At 50.2% G+C, this 16,036-nt stretch overlaps 1 protein-coding gene across 9 annotated transcripts in view; it reads left to right on the top strand.

The window, feature by feature from the left end:
* The window catches only part of slc27a1a (solute carrier family 27 member 1a), a 53,871-nt gene extending 38,422 nt beyond the window's left edge, over positions 1-15,449 (top strand). For all 9 annotated transcript variants that reach the window (XM_080216357.1, XM_080216359.1, XM_080216363.1 and 6 more), the window contains 7 exons: positions 3,152-3,261; positions 4,299-4,508; positions 5,132-5,258; positions 6,993-7,130; positions 7,923-8,087; positions 8,726-8,872; positions 14,688-15,449. In XM_080216357.1, the coding sequence (XP_080072483.1) occupies positions 3,152-3,261; positions 4,299-4,508; positions 5,132-5,258; positions 6,993-7,130; positions 7,923-8,087; positions 8,726-8,872; positions 14,688-14,845 (1,055 nt within the window). In that variant the 3' untranslated portion in view covers positions 14,846-15,449. The remainder of the gene's footprint in view (positions 1-3,151; positions 3,262-4,298; positions 4,509-5,131; positions 5,259-6,992; positions 7,131-7,922; positions 8,088-8,725; positions 8,873-14,687) is intronic.
* Positions 15,450-16,036: the final 587 nt, after the last annotated feature.

Here is a 16,036-nt window from a genome sequence, read left to right as displayed (position 1 = left end):
GTGTGAAGATGGCAAGTGGCCCACTGTGCCATCAATTGGTCGCTGTTCCAATGAAATTCTGCAACTTGTAGGACAGGCCAGAAGAATCACAGACGGACTTTTGTGTCAGGCCCTTTGCCATTTCCTCACTTGTTTCAGAATTCCAGCTTATTATTCTGTGTCTCCATTATCTTCTCTTCACTCCTGGAGGGTTGGAGATAATTCACCAAGTGTACCCCTGTTCATTAAGCTGAGATGTTTAACTCTTATAACTAACGGCTTTGCACCAGTCTATCCTGAATTCTCCCCTTTTGGTGTCGAATAGAGAGACGTTCCTTCACAGTTCATTAAATATGGTGACGTGGACAGGTGCCACACTGGAGCTGTTAAGCTTCCTTCAGTCTGTGAGCTCCTTTCAGCCTAATGAGTGTGTTTGTATCTCACTTGCTAGGAATTGTGACTGACACCACCTTCATGTAGACGTAAAAATAACTCTGTCCACTGGAATAAAAGTAAAACCTGATAAATTTTTAGTCGGTCTGTTGAGAGAGAAATGATTCATCCAGGGTTTGAGTTCCTGTGTATTCCATAGAATCCCAACAGTGCAGAAGGAGGCCATTCGGCCCATCGAGTGTGCACCAACCACAGTTCCACCCAGGCCCTATTCCCGTAAACACACGCATTTACCCTGCTAATCCCCTCACACTAAGGGTCAAATTAGAATGGTCAATCCACACATCTTTGAACGGTGGGAGGAAACCGGAGCACCCTTAGGAAACCAATGCAGACATGGGGAGAATGTGCAAACTCCACACAGTGACCCAAGACCGGAATTGAACCCGGGTCCCTGGCGCTGTGAGGCAGCAGTGCTAACCCCACTGCGCCGCCCTTTACTTTTTAATCCTCTCCCATTGTCAGTTTTTAATTAAAATTCTTATGGCAAGGGGGCCTTATTTAAGGCGGTTTCTGTTAAAATTGTTGCTTACAATTATCATCGGTGGGCATACCACAGCTAATCATGGGACTTCCAGGAATGGAGAACAGCAACAACTTTATATAGCACCTTGAAATGGAGTGAAAGGTTCCATGGCCCTTTACTGGGGCATTGCAATACCAAGCCATGTGAGCGATTAGGAAGGATGACCAAAGGTCTGGTCAAAGAGATTGGTTTGAAGGAAGGGAGAGTGGTGGGGATGTTGGAGGGGGGAGTTCCAGAACTTGAGACCTCAGCAACTGAAGGTACAAATGTCAATGATAAAGGGAAAATTAGGGATGTGCAAGAGGCCAGAACCGGGTGAGTGCAGATATTTTGAGGAGTTGTTGGGCTGGAGGAAGTTATGAGGAGTCGGCAGCAGGGGTGGGGAGGGGAGGGGGAAGGGTGATATTTTGATTGAAGTGCTATAAACCATAATCAAAACATTGCCCACTTGATTGACACCTTTCTACAAACATTCACTACCTCCACCACCGACACACAGAGGAGCTGTGTGTACCGTCTAGAAGATACGCTGCAGAAACTTACCAAGGCCCCTTAGACAACACCTTCCAAACCTACAACCGCTTCCATCTAGAAGGACAAGGGCAGCAGACACATGGGAACACCACCACCTGGAGGTTCCCCTCCAAGCCACTCGCAGTCCTGACTTAAGAACATAAGAAATAGGAGCAGGAGTAGGCCATCTGGCCCTTCAAGCCTGCCCCGCCATTCAATAAGATCATGGCTGATCTGTCGTGGCTCAGTTCCACTTTCCGGCCCTCTCCCCATAACCCTTAATCCCCTCTCTTATCAAAAACCCATCAACCCGCTTCTTGAAAATATTTAGCGAGGCAGCCTCCACCACTTCAATGGGTAGAGAATTCCAGAGATTCACCACCCTTTGAGTGAAGAAGTTCCTCCTCAACTCCGTTCTAAAACGCCCCCCCTTTATCTTGAGGCTGTGCCCCCTAGTCCTACTGTCTTTTTTCAGTGGGAAGAGTCTCTCCACCTCTATCCTATCCATCCCATTCATCATCTTATACGTCTCAATGAGATCTCCCCTCATTCTTCTAAACTCCAACGAGTACAAGCCTAGTTTATTCAGCCTCTCCTCATAGTTCAACCCCCTCAACTCCGGTATCAGCCTAGTAAACCTCCTCTGCACTCCCTCCAAGGCCAAAATATCTTTGCGCAGGTGCGGCGCCCAAAACTGCACACAGTACTCCAGCTGCGGCCTCACCAATGCCCTATACAGCTGCAGCAAGACCTCCCTACTTTTATATTCAATCCCCTTCGCTATGAAGGCCAGCATCCCATTCGCCTTCCTGACCACCTGCTGCACCTGCAAGCTGGGTTTTTGCGACTCATGCACAAGGACCCCGAGGTCCCTCTGCACCGTCGCCTGCTGCAGTTTTTCGCCCCGTAAGTAATAGTCCTTCCTACCATTCTTCCTACCAAAGTGGACCACCTCACACTTGCCAACATTAAATTCCATTTGCCATTTCCTGGCCCATTCGCCCAGCCTATCTAGATCCTTCTGCAGACTCTCCACACCCTCCGCACAATTTGCCGTTCCCCCAATCTTGGTGTCATCCGCAAATTTCGACACCCTACACTCGGTTCCCTCCTCCAGATCATCTATATAAATGGTAAAAAGCTGAGGCCCCAGCACCGACCCCTGGGGCACTCCACTAGTCACCATCCGCCAATCCGAATAGCACCCGTTGACCCCCACTCTCTGCCTCCTATTTGACAACCAATCCTCTATCCACGCTAACACCCTACCCCCAACTCCAAGTCCCCTGACCTTCTGCAATAACCTCTTATGAGGTACTTTGTCAAACGCCTTCTGAAAATCCAGAAAGACCACATCCACCGGCTCTCCTCTATCGACCGCTATGACTTGGAAATATATCGGCCGTTCCTTCACTGTAGCTGGGTCAAAATCCTGGAACTCCCCTCCTAACAGCACTGTGGGTGTACCTACGCCAAGTGGACTGCAGGGGTTCAAGAAGGTAGCTCTTAAAGGGTCAATTAAAGGTAGAAAAAGCTTCTTCATTAGAATTTGTTATCAAACGAACTTGTTCTACCCTTGTGGGTAAACAATTGCACTTGATCTCTCGCCCTACCTGTGTTATTGACATGTTGTAGGTAGTGTGAGGCCTGTTTAACCATGTGTCCCTGTTCTGTCAACAGGCAATATAGTTGGGGTTGGGCAGTGTCTGCTGCATGGCCTGACGGTGGTGATCAAGAAGAAGTTTTCAGCCAGCCGGTTCTGGGACGACTGTGTGAAGTACAACTGCACCGTGAGTATTTATCAGTCTCGCACAACTGTACACACTGAGGGTTTTCAGCTGGTCGCATGGCCAACTTACCGTGCGGTGCCCACGTCTCCCGAACAGCGCACGAGCTTCAGATCTGTGTGCTAGCAATGGCAGAACTTTTTATTTAAAGCGTGGAAATAAGACCAAGAGCACAAAGGGCCTCCAAACTGCTCCACCATTCGATAAGAGCAGGACCGATATTCTAACACTGTCCACTTCTCCAACCCTGTCCCCAAATTCTTCCATTCCCTTTTCTGCTCGTAAAGCTATCAATGTCAGTCTTGAATACCGTCAGGGATTTTTAAAATTCTTTCGCGGAATGTGGGTGCCACTGGCATCGATAGCATTTGTTGCCCATCCCTAATTACCCCTGAGCTGAGAGTCTGGTTCGCACATTCCAGTCAACCACATTGGGGCAGCGCAGTTAAATAAAATTAAAACAGAGGAGAAACTACTCCCAAAGGGTTGTGAATCTGTGGAATTCACTCCCTCAAAATGTGGTGGGTGCCGGGACAGTGAGTAAATTTAAGGAGGAGTTAGACAGATTTTTAATTGGTAATGGGTTGAAGGGTTATGGGGAGAAGGCCGGAAAATAGGGATGAGGAGTATGATCGAATGGCGGAGCGGACTCGATGGGCTGAATGGCCTCATTCTGCTCATATCTTATGAATGTACGAACTGTGCAGTTAAAGAGAAACCATTTACTCTGTTTTGAATTTTAATCCCCTTAATTAGATCATTCCCTAATCAGCTTTACACAAAGAGAACACAATCCTAGTCGATACAACCTGGCCACGTTTAACCCTCTTCGATCAGCTATCTTTCTGGTCAATCTCTAAAGCTGATATATCCATCCTTGGTGCAGTGTCCGTGCCTGGATCTAATATTGTAATTGGGAGTCTAGGCAGAGCTTTGTATAACTGTAACATAACTTCAATTCCTTTATGTTCCAGTCCCCTTGAGGTAAAGGTGATGAAGCTGTTAATCTCTCGGTCTAAATATTAACAATTACCCCGCAGATTGTTCAGTATATTGGGGAGATTTGCCGCTATCTCCTGAACCAGCCAGTCCGCCAGTCCGAGTCGCTACACCGGGTCCGCATGGCAATCGGTAACGGCCTCAGACCCTCTGTCTGGGAGTCCTTCACCACCCGCTTCCGCATCAAGCAGATGGCAGAGTTCTACGGGGCAACCGAGTGCAACTGTGCCATTGCCAACCTGGATGGCAAGGTGGGTACTGAGGTGTCTTACCCCAGGGGGATGCGGGACAGGTTCGGGTCATAGTAGGGAGGGGGCAGGGGCTGATGAGTGGGTGGGAATCAGGGTAGCGTGGGGCAGGGCTGTGAGGTGTGGGGGAGGCGGGACAGATGATTGGGGGGGTGGTGGGTCAGGGCGGACTATGGAACGAGAGGGGTTGGGGCAGGACGGAGGGGGGCTGTGGAGTGGGGCAACAGGGTGCGGGGGTGGGTAGGGGCGTTTGGACGATTGTGGGTATATTGGGGTTAAGGGCAGATGATGGGGGAGATGGGGTTTGCGATGGATAATGGTGAGTGTCGGATGGGGGTGGAAGGGTTGGTCGTTTGGGATTGGTGGGTAGGTAGGGGCAGCTGGGGCTGGGCCAATGGCCCCCGGAGGGGAGAGGGAGTTGAGGAAGATGTGAAAGGAGGATGGCAGGGGTGAAGGAGTTGGGATTGATATTGGAATAGTGATTTAAAGATAAACTGTTCTAATAAAAATGACCAATTTCGCCACAAGGATTTTGGGGTCACTTCTTGGCGCTGTGTGTTTAACTTGTTATTCATCCTGTCAGTTAATTCAGTAACAAACAAAATGCTATCTCTGTGTCTCTGCAGGTGGGAGCCTGTGGCTTTAATAGTCGGATCTTGCCCTATGTCTACCCCATCCGCCTGTTAAAGGTGAATGAAGATTCTCTCGAACTTATCCGAGGTCCCAATGGGCTGTGCATCCCCTGCAAACCAGGTAACCATCGGGTTCCTCTGCCATGCATGCTGATACACCTCAGAGAGAGAGAGAGAGAGTCTCAGCTTGAAATAAGGTGCTGTTGCTGGTTCCAGTGTAGATGGTCATTTTCCTCCAGTGTGCCTCCCCCATCCTCTACACCTCCTCCTCCTCCCTCTTCACCCCTCCCCCTTCTCTCCTCCCCTCCCTTCCCCCAACCTCACTTTAGTTAGAATCCTGATAGGCAGCATGGCTCAAGAACAGTTTCCTATCAGCCTGGGCACCCAAAGATGATACAGTATCAATGAGACAGTTTCATATTTGTGTTAACTTGTCACCATCTACTGGAGGACAGCAGAATTGTCTCTTCTGTTTGTTATTGTCAGGTGCTGTGGAACGGTTGTGTATGTTACAGCTATATTATGCCCTGACTTTCCCTTGAAGGCTCCTTTACAGATTCCCCATACTTTCTTTCAGGCTTTTACTTGTCCGTGTATAAGCTGTGTGCAAGGAGGGTGCAATTGCATTTTGCTATTTGTACGGTGACTCACCCACATCCCTCGGAGTTTGGTTCCTCCTGTCTGTACTCATAGGATCCTACAGAGCAGAAGGAGGCCATTCAGCCTTCAAATCTGCACCGACCACAATCCTACCCAGGCCCCATCCCCATAGCCCCACGCATTTACTCAGCTGGTCCCCCTGATGCTAAGGGGCAATTTGACATGGCCAATCCACCTAACCCGCACATCTTTGGACTGTGGGAGGAAACCGGAGCACCCGGAGGAAACCCACACAGACACAGGGGGAATGTGCAGACTCCACACAGACAGTGACCCAAACCGGGAATCAAACAGGGATCCCAGGTGCTGTGAGACAGCAGTGCTAACCACTGCACCACCGTGCCGCGCTGCAGAGATCATCATTGCAGCAAGTCCCCTTCCCACCCCAAACTGGGATGCAAAGTTCTTGCTTCACTTCCTTTCCAACACTCCCTTCTGCATCAAGAATGCTAAAACATAGGTACAGGGGAAACCAGAGAGAGAAACTTCTGAGGAGAAAGTCAGTAGACTTTCAAAGATCATATCTTTCACAAAATGTGAGTATTACTAACAAGGCCCATCCCTAATTGCCCCTTGAGAAGGTGGTGGTGACCCGCCGCCTTGCATAGAATCCTACAGTGCAGAAGGAGGCCATTAAGCCCATCGAGTCTGTACAATCCCACCCAGGTACTATCCCCGTAACCCCATTTACCCTAGCTAAACCCCCTGATACTAAGGAGCAATTTAACACGGCCAGTCAGCCCAACCCGCACATCTTTGGAGTGTGCGAGGAAACTGGAGCACCCGGAGGAAACCCAAGCAGACACAGGAAGAACGTGCAAACTCCACAATGACAGTGAGGCCAGAATGGAACCAGGGTCCCTGGCGCTGTGAGGCAGCAGTGCTAACCACTGTGTTGCCCCAGAGATGGTGTCTGTATGATGTAGATATACCCACAGTGCTGTTAGGAAGGGAGTTCCAGGATTTTGACCCAGCAACAGCGAAGGGACAGCCAATTATGTTTCCAACTCGGTATAGTGAGTGGCTCATTAAGTGGCTGCGAGCTGCTTTCAAACATCCCGAGGTCCTGAACTGCGTTAAAGAAAGGAAAACTTTGTCTTTGCCCTCCCTGTGGAGGCGTTCTCTCAGCCTGAGCTCCGGCAGGAACCTCCTGCTCTTCCACCCATTGTAACCTTCCTCTCCATTTGTGAAACAGGTGAACCCGGGCAGCTGGTCGGCCGTATAAACCAGCAGGATCCCCTTCGGCGGTTCGACGGTTATGCCAATGAGTCTGCCACCAGCAAGAAGGTCGCGTACAATGTGTTCAAGAAAGGAGACAGCGCCTATCTGTCAGGTACCAACTACTGTCAGGGTGCAGCAGACCCCGAGAATGAGCTTTGAAGTTTATTTATTCCTGTCACGTTAACACTGCAATGAAGTTACTCTGAAAATCCCCTAGTTGCCACACTTCGACGCCTGTTTGGGTACACTGAGGGAGAATTTAGCATGGCCAATACATCTAGCCATCATGCCTTTCAAACTGAGAGGGGAAATTGAAACACTCGGAGGAAACCCATGCAGACACGGGGAGAACGTGCAGACTTCACACAGACAGTGACCCCAAGCTGGGAATTGAACCTGGGTCCCTGGCGCCGTGAGGCTGCAGTGCTAACCCACTGTGCCATCGCAGCTGGACATTCACAGCCTTCTCCACGGAATTGAGCACAAAATCTAGATTGGCACTCCGGTCTGCTGTGAATAAAACGCCAAACCTAATCCTGCTCAAACTCAAGCATCAACTCCCATGGGCATTGGTCAAAGTGGGCATAATCTCCCAGAATCCTGCCCTGCAAACTTCCATAACTCGGACCATGGCAATTAGAATAATTGGCTGTCTGTGGGATCTTGCTGTGCTGATGCATTTGCCTACATAACAGCAGTGGCTGAACTCCGCTGCCTGAGGAATTCCTGCATCGTACTGAGATTGCTTTCCTGTCCTTCATCTTCCTATTTTTCCTGCCTGTCTGCCAAGTGACGTGTGTGTGACGCGCTCAGGTTTCTCCAGCTGCAGTTTGTGCCTGTTCGGGTTGCCCCTTTTCTCTAACACCCTCTTCCTTCCCCCCCCCCCACCCACCCCGGCACGCAGGCGACGTTCTGGTGATGGACGAGCTCGGCTACATGTACTTTAAAGACCGGAGCGGCGATACTTTCCGTTGGCGAGGGGAGAACGTCTCCACAACCGAGGTGGAGGGGTGTCTGAGTCACCTCCTGGACATGACGGACGTGGCCGTGTATGGGGTGGAAGTGCCAGGTAGGTGGGATGCTCTTCTCCCCCCAACCCCCCCCCCCCCCCAATCCCCCCATCCACTATGCATTGGTGGCGTATGGAGTGCATGTTTTTGGCGATGGATGGCGTTCCAGTTAAGTGGCTACTTTGTCCTACACAACGCAAGAATCAGGAGTGCAAGCAGGCCATTCGGCCCCTCGAGTCTGCCCTGCCATTCAATCAGACTGTAGCTGATCTGATTGTGGCCTCAGCTCCACTGCCCGGCCTGCCCCATGACTCTGAACTGCCCAGCCTCCAGCATCTCTCCGAATAATGAGATCTCAGGGCGGGCCGGGGAGTTTGGGGTCGGGGGGGGGCGGGCCGGGGAGTTTGGGGTCGGGGGGGCGGGCCGGGGAGTGGATTTGAGGCCACAATCAGATCAGCTACAGTCTGATTGAACTGGGGCAGACTCAAGGGGCTGAATGGCCTATTGGCACTCCTGATTCTTGTGTAGGACAAAGTAGCCACTTAAGTGGGACGCCATCCATTGCCATAAACCTATCAATCCATGGGCACTGTCTGAGCTGGTGCTTGCTTCCAGCGTTTTCTGTTTGGATGTCCGATTTCCCGCACCGGGAGTAGTTTCCTGTCCCACTAACGTTTCTGTCCGATTCTCTTGCTAGGTGTGGAAGGCAAGGCGGGGATGGCTGCAATCGCTGATCCCGAGAATAAAATAAACCCTGACCTCTTCTACCAGAAGCTGCTGAAGGTGCTGCCCCCGTACGCCAGGCCGGTGTTCCTCCGCATCCTCCCAGTTGTCGATACTACAAGTAGGTAGCTCGCTGTGTGTCACGGGCCTTCCTGTAGGTATTCCTGCGGGCTGGTGGATATTTGGTGTGTGTTTATATCGCTGCTTTCACAGAACGGCGTGTATCCAGTGCTGTGCCCGAGGCAGAGCATTAGGTTTCCACTGATCGGACCATGATGATTTTTGACTTGATTTATTATTGTCACATGTATTAGCATACAGTGAAAAGTATTGTTTCTTGCGTGTTATACAGAGAAAGCATACCGTTCATAGAGAAGGAAAGGAGAGGGTGCAGAGTGTAGTGTTACAGTCATAGCTAGGATGTAGAGAAAGATCAACTTAATGCAAGGTAGGTCCATTCAAAAGTCTGACAGCAGCAGGGAAGAAGCTGTTCTCCAGTCAGTTGGTACGTAACCTCAGACTTTTGTATCTTTTTTCCCGACGGAAGAAGGTGGAAGAGAGAATGTCCGGGGTGCATGGGGTCCTTAATTATGCTGGCTGCTTTTCTGAGGTGGTGGGAAGTGTAGACAGAGTCGTGGATGGGAGGCGGTTATGCGTGATGGATTGGGTGATCTCAGCATTGATGAGGCAGAGAGACGCTTCTCAAGAATGGGGAGATGAAAGGCTTAGAGACAAACCAGACCCCAGCTGCTGGAAGAGCAGAACAGACAGAGACCCCGGGACAGAGGCCTGTCTTCCCTCACTTTGCGATTGCAAGGACCTTGGCAGGATTTAATTTCCTTGGTTAACAGGCCAGTTCATTGGCAACAAGAGGAAGCCATTCTGCCACTCCAGTTTCCTTTATGCTCAGTTACATCATGACAGGAATTGAACCTTGTACTTCATTGACCTGTTTTGTGTCTCTGGAAAAGCATCCCTTTAAAATAAAATCTACCTATCATGGGTATGAAAATTTTCAAATGGCCACAGGCTCAGTTCCGACAGCTTTAGCCCCCCCCTCCCTCACATCAACAGTTATAGCCCCCTCACCCCCCCCTCCAGCTCCGACAGCTTTAGCCCCCCCCCTCCCCCACATCGACAGTTATAGCCCCCTCACCCCCCCCAGCTCTGACAGCTTTAGCCCCCGCCTCCCTCACATCGACAGTTATAGCCCCCTCACCCCTCCCCCTCCAGCTCCGACAGCTTTAGCCCCTCCCCTCCCTCGCATCGACAGTTATAGCCCCCTCACCCCCCCCCAGCTTCGACAGCTTTAGACCCCACTCCCCCACATCGACAGTTATAGCCCCCTCACCCCCCCCACCAGCTCCGACAGCTTTAGCCCCCCCCCTCCCTCGCATCGACAGTTATAGCCCCCTCACCCCCTCTCCAGCTCCGACAGCTTTAGCCCCTCTCCAGATTCCCGCTCCCCTTCATGTGACCAAGTGCTTGCTGACATCACCCCTACACAGCCTGGGTCTACTTTTTCAGGTTATCCTCTTACCCTGCACACCGCCCCCCTCACCCCCGCTACCCATTTTCATCCTCCCCTGCCAGAGGAACTAGTTCCTCAATCCCTATCGACTCCTTTCACCACTGTAAGCAGCTCTTCCTTCATTTATCTGTTGTTGTTCTCCGATGTCCTCGAGCCTGTCATCACCTTCCTGCTCTGTGCTTCTTTTGTTCATCAGTTTAAATCCTTTCAGCCTAAACGCTAGACCACACCAGCACTGAAATCTTTCCAGCTCACCAGTGTATGTGTCATCGTTTGTAACTGTGACCATAATCCTGCTTGTCTCACAGGGGTTTAACGCTGCCACTTCTGTCTCTGCTTATTGTAGTCATGATGTGGAGATGCTGGCGTTGGACTGGGGTAAATACAGTAACAAGTCTCAGGTTAAAGTTCAACCAGTTAAAGTACAACGAGTTTATTTGGTAGCAAAAGCCACTAGCTTTCGGAGCGCTCTCCTTCATCAGGTCCTTCCTTACCTGACGAAGGAGCAGTGCTCCAAAAGCTAGTGGCTTTTGCTACCAAATAAACCCGTTGAACTTTAACCTAGTGTTGTGAGACTTCTTACTGTGCTCATTGTCTCAGTCACTGGGCATATCCTTGCCCAGTAAGAAACTTCAACACCAGGTTAAAGTCCAACAGGTTTATTTGGTAGTACAAGCTTTCGGAGTGTCACTTCCCCTTCAGGTGACCTTCTTTACTCACCTAAGCAACACTCCGAAAGCTTGTGCTACCAAATAAACCTGTTGGACTTTAACCTGCTGTTGTGAGAGTTTTTACTGTGCCCAACCCAGTCCAACGCCAGCATCTCCACGTCATATCCTTGCTGCCATGTGTAATGGATGTAGCTGCCAGATTTCATAGAATCCCCCCGCAATGCAGAATAAGGCTATTCGGCCCATTGAATCAACACCAACCACGATCCCACCCAGGGCCTATCCCTGTAACCCCACATACTTACACCAGCTAATCCCCCTGATACTAGGGCAGTTTATCATGGCCAATCAACCTAACCCGCACATCTTTGGCCTGTGGGAGGAAACCGGAGCACCCAGAGGAAACCCATGCGAAAACAGGAAGAATGTGCAGACTCTGCACAGACAGTGACCCAAGGTCGGAATTGAGCCCGGGTCCTTGGCACTGTGAGGCAGCAGTGCTAATCACCGTGCTGCCCATAAACAATAGCGCTCAACGTGGGCCAAATGTTTCATGCAAAGTTTCTGTTCCTTTCTCCAAATCACTTTGGTTTTGAGTCAACCAAGGATCCTTCCTTTCCATTCTTGCATGTCCCTTGGTAGTACCCATGCACAGGAGCAGGGTCGCTCCTTCCCTGTAAGGCCAACCAATTCTAACTCCCTTCTGTATTGTCCATCCGCCCAACATCCATCCCGGATGATCCAGACATCCGGGAGTCCGAAGCGATCATTAGTACTCGCTTGTCAGTTAATCTCTCCTTTCTTCCGCTGGAACTCAGCAAAGTTGCATGGAGCTATGGCACCCTATCCGAAACCAGACTGAGCGACCAGCTCCAGAAACTCTCCATAGCTGAAGACTGCTCATTTCCACCTCCACAACATTTCTCCTCTCTGCCCCCTTCACAGCATTGTTGAAACTACTCATCAGTGCTATGCCCCGCCCTTGCCCAGTATCCTCCCAACTTGCTGCAGCTGTCTGTCTTGTATTAAATCCTCCCAGCGCCTGCTCTGATCCCCATGTCCCTTACCCTCGAGTCACTCCGATGGCCTTGTTCTGACCCAGCTACCTTCATCTCCTCTAAACTCGCTTTCCTTTGCAGTTTTCCAGCTTTGTTGTTGTGTGCAGTGCCCTCTCCGCGCCCCCCCCCTCCCCTCCCCTCCCCTCCCCTCCCCTCCCTGTGCCTCAGCACTTTCAGCCTTGGTGTTGTTATCATGGTGACGGATGCCCTTCCCCTGGATAGGGTTCCTGTGATAAATTTTGCAGTGGAGCTTGGAGCATTAAGCTACAAATCCTTGCTATGATTTCCCCTGTTCTGATTTGAAAGTGGGTGAAAGCTCTACCCAGCGAACCTCCAGCTTCCCTATCTGACCTAGTGTGGCTTGAAGCTGCACCTTATTCTTTTGGTTTCATATTTCATTCTGCCCAGAATTGTCCTCCAGCACAGTGGTTAGTCCTGCTGCCCCTCAGCACCAGGGACCTGGATTCGATTCCCAGCTTGGGTCACTGTCTGTGTGGAGTCTGCACGTTCTCCCTGTGTCTGCGTGGGTTTCCTCCAGGTGCTCCGGTTTCCTCCCACAATCCAAAAGATGTGCTGGTTAAGTGCATTGGCCGTGCTAAATTCTTCCTCAGTGTACTCGAACACTGAGTGTGGCGACCAGAGGACTTTCATAGTAACTTCATTACAGTGTTAATGTAAGCCTACTTGTGACACTAATAAATAAACTCTCAATGATTATAATTGGCCAGCAGGATTAAGGTAAATCCCAAGGCGTTTTCCACATATATAAAGAGCAAGAGGGTAGCCAGGGAGAGGGTTGGCCCACTCAAGGACAAGCGAGGGAATTTATGCATGGAGCCAGAGGAAATGTGCGAGGCATTAAATGAGTACTTTACGTCAGTATTCACCAAATGGATGATGAGTCTGGGAAAGGGTGTGTAGATAGTTTGAGTCATGTTGAGATCAAAAAGGAGGTGGTATTGGGGTTCTTGAGAAACATTAAGGTAGACAAGTCTCCAGGGCCTGATGGGATATACTCCAAAATACTGAGAGAGGCAAAGGAGGAAATTGCTGGGGCCTTGAGAGAAATCTTTGTATCCTCACTGGCTACAGGGGAAGTCCCAGAGGATTGGAGAAGAACCAATGTTGTTCCTTTTGTTTAAGAAGGGTAACAAGAATAATCCAGGTAATTACAGGCCAGTGAGCTTTACATCAGTGGAAGGGAAATTATTGGAGAGGATTCTTCGAGACAGGATTTACTCCCACTTGTAAATAAGTGGATGTATTAGTGAGAGGCAACGTGGTTTTGTGAAGGGGAGGTCATGTCTCACTAACTTGATCGAGTTTTTCGAGGAAGTGACGAAGATGATTGATGAGGTTAGGGCAGTGGATGTTGTCTGTATGGACTTTGGTAAGGCCTTTGACAAGGTCCCTTGTGGCAGACTGGTGCAGAAGATCAAGTTGCCTGGGATCAGAGGTGAGCTGGCAAGGTGGGTACAAAACTGGCTTGGTCATTGAAGACAGAGGGTAGCAGTGGAAGAGTGTGTTTCTGAATGGAGGGCTGTGACAAGTGGCGTTCCTCAGGGATCAGTGCTGGGATCTTTGCTGTTTGTAATGTATATAAATGATTTGGAAGAAAGTGTGACTAGTTTGATTAGTAAGTTTGCGGATGATGCAAAAGTTGATGGATTTGCGGATAGCGATGAGGACCATCAGAGGATACAGCAGGATATAGATAGGTTGGAGGCTTGGGCGGAGAGATGGCAGATGGAGTTTAATCTGGACAAATTTGAGGTAATGTATTTTGGAAGGTCTAATACAGATAGGAAATATACAGTAAATGGCAGAACTCTTTCAGAGTATTGATAGGCAGAGGGATCTGGGTGTACAGGTACACAGGTCACTGAAAGTGGCAATGCAGGTGGAGAAGGTAGTCAAGAAGGCATACGGCATGCTTGCCTTCATAGGCTGGGGCATTGAGTTTAAAAATTGGCAAGTCATGTTGACGCTTTATAGAAACTTAGTGAGGCCGCACTTGAAACATAGTGTTCAATTCCCGTCGCCACACTACCAAAGGACGTGGAGGCTTTGGAGAGGGTACAGAAAAGATTTACCAGGATGTTGCCTGGTATGGAGGGCATTAGCTATGAGGAGAGGTTGGAGAAACTTGGTTTGTTCTCACTGGAGTGACGGAGGTTGAGGGGTGACCTGATAGAAGTCTGCAAGATTACGAGAGGCATGGACAGAGTGGATAGTCAGAAGCTTTTTCCCAGGGTGGAAGAGTCCATTACTAGGGGGGCACAGGTTTAAGGTGTGAGGGGCAAGGTTTAAAGGAGATGTACAAGGCAGATTTTTTACACAGAGGGTGGTGGGTGCCTGGAACTCGCTGCCGGGGGAGGTGGTAGAAGCTGATACAATAGTGGCTTTTAAGGGGCATCTTGACAAATACATGAATAGGATGGGAATAGAGGGATATGGTCCCCGGAAGGGTAGGGAGTATTAGTTCAGTCAGGCAGCATGGTGCAGGCTTGGAAGGGCCGAAGGGCCTGTTCCTGTGCTGTAATTTTCTCTGTTCTTCGTTTGTTCTTTGTTGACTATCGAAGTGAATGCATTGAGTTGATGCGAGTATTTGAATTCCCGTTGGAGAACGGTAACGTCCCAGACTGAAGAAGTAAACAAGCTTTTGTATTGTTCCAGGTACCTTCAAAATCCAGAAGACACGGTTACGCAAAGAGGGCTTCGACCTGAACCAGACGAGTGACAGACTGTACTTCCTGGACTCCAAGCTGGGAAAGTACATTCCCCTGGATAAGAAAGTTTACAACACTATTCTGGCTGGGAATTACCATCTATAGTTTAGAAATCAGACCCTGGGAAGCTAATAATTCATAATTTAAATAAAATAAATCGCAGGGGATTTTTAAAAAAAAATGAACGGAAGAACTTGTCCAGCACAAAGAATTGAAGCAAAAGCTGCCTGGAGGGAGAGGGAAACCCTGTGGAATAAAACTGTGAAGTGTTGGGTGAAGTCCTGTTTAAATACCGCTTGCCACAGAGCAAACTCTGACTCAGGAGTTGGACTTCAGTCTGCAGACGGTACCCCCCTGGTGTTCCAAGTTGTCTAGGATTCGGAAATTGGAAGAAGCGATATTCATGGCAGCGGAGTAGGAATGGAGCAGTCTGGATCAGTCTCAGGAATCCTCCAGCCTAATCCATTCAGGTCCGCTTCCTCCGTACCTCGCTGATGTCTTACAAAACGTGCCGTGCGAGTTTCCGATCAGGATTTTACCTCACTGGACAGTCACCCACAGGAGAAGATGCACTAAAGACACTGACCCTCTCGGTCACAACTGGCTTCGATAGAGAGCTTTGACATTCCTCTGTTCCCCCACTCTGCACTGTGCCCAGCCCAGCTACCCGCACCCCCCTACCCCACACACACACGCACGCGTGCGCATGTTCACACTCTCTCTCACACACACTCTCCCCCCAACATCTCTCTCTCTCCTTCTCTCTCTCTCCCTCTCTCTCCCCCACATCTCTCTCTCTCTCCCCCACATCTCTCTCTCTCCCCCCCACATCTCTCTCTCTCTCCCCCCCACATCTCTCTCTCTCTCCCCCCCACATCTCTCTCTCTCTCCCCCCCACATCTCTCTCTCTCTCCCCCCCACATCTCTCTCTCTCTCCCCCCCACATCTCTCTCTCTCTCCCCCCCACATCTCTCTCTCTCCCCCCCCCACATCTCTCTCTCTCCCCCCCCCACATCTCTCTCTCTCCCCCCCCCACATCTCTCTCTCTCTCCCCCCCACATCTCTCTCTCTCTCCCCCCCACATCTCTCTCTCTCTCCCCCCCACATCTCTCTCTCTCTCCCCCCCACATCTCTCTCTCTCTCCCCCCCACATCTCTCTCTCTCTCCCCCCCACATCTCTCTCTCTCTCCCCCCCACATCTCTCTCTCTCTCTCCCCCCCACATCTCTCTCTCTCTCCCCCCCACATCTCTCTCTCTCTCCCCCCCACATCTCTCTCTCTCTCCCCCCCACATCTC

Source organism: Carcharhinus amblyrhynchos, chromosome 33 (genome assembly GCF_965287045.1).
Source record: "Carcharhinus amblyrhynchos chromosome 33, sCarAmb.v2.hapA, whole genome shotgun sequence".
Lineage (NCBI taxonomy): Eukaryota > Metazoa > Chordata > Chondrichthyes > Carcharhiniformes > Carcharhinidae > Carcharhinus > Carcharhinus amblyrhynchos.
The sequence above is the reverse complement of the archived record's forward strand: the minus strand, read 5'-3'. Positions and strand labels throughout refer to the sequence as shown.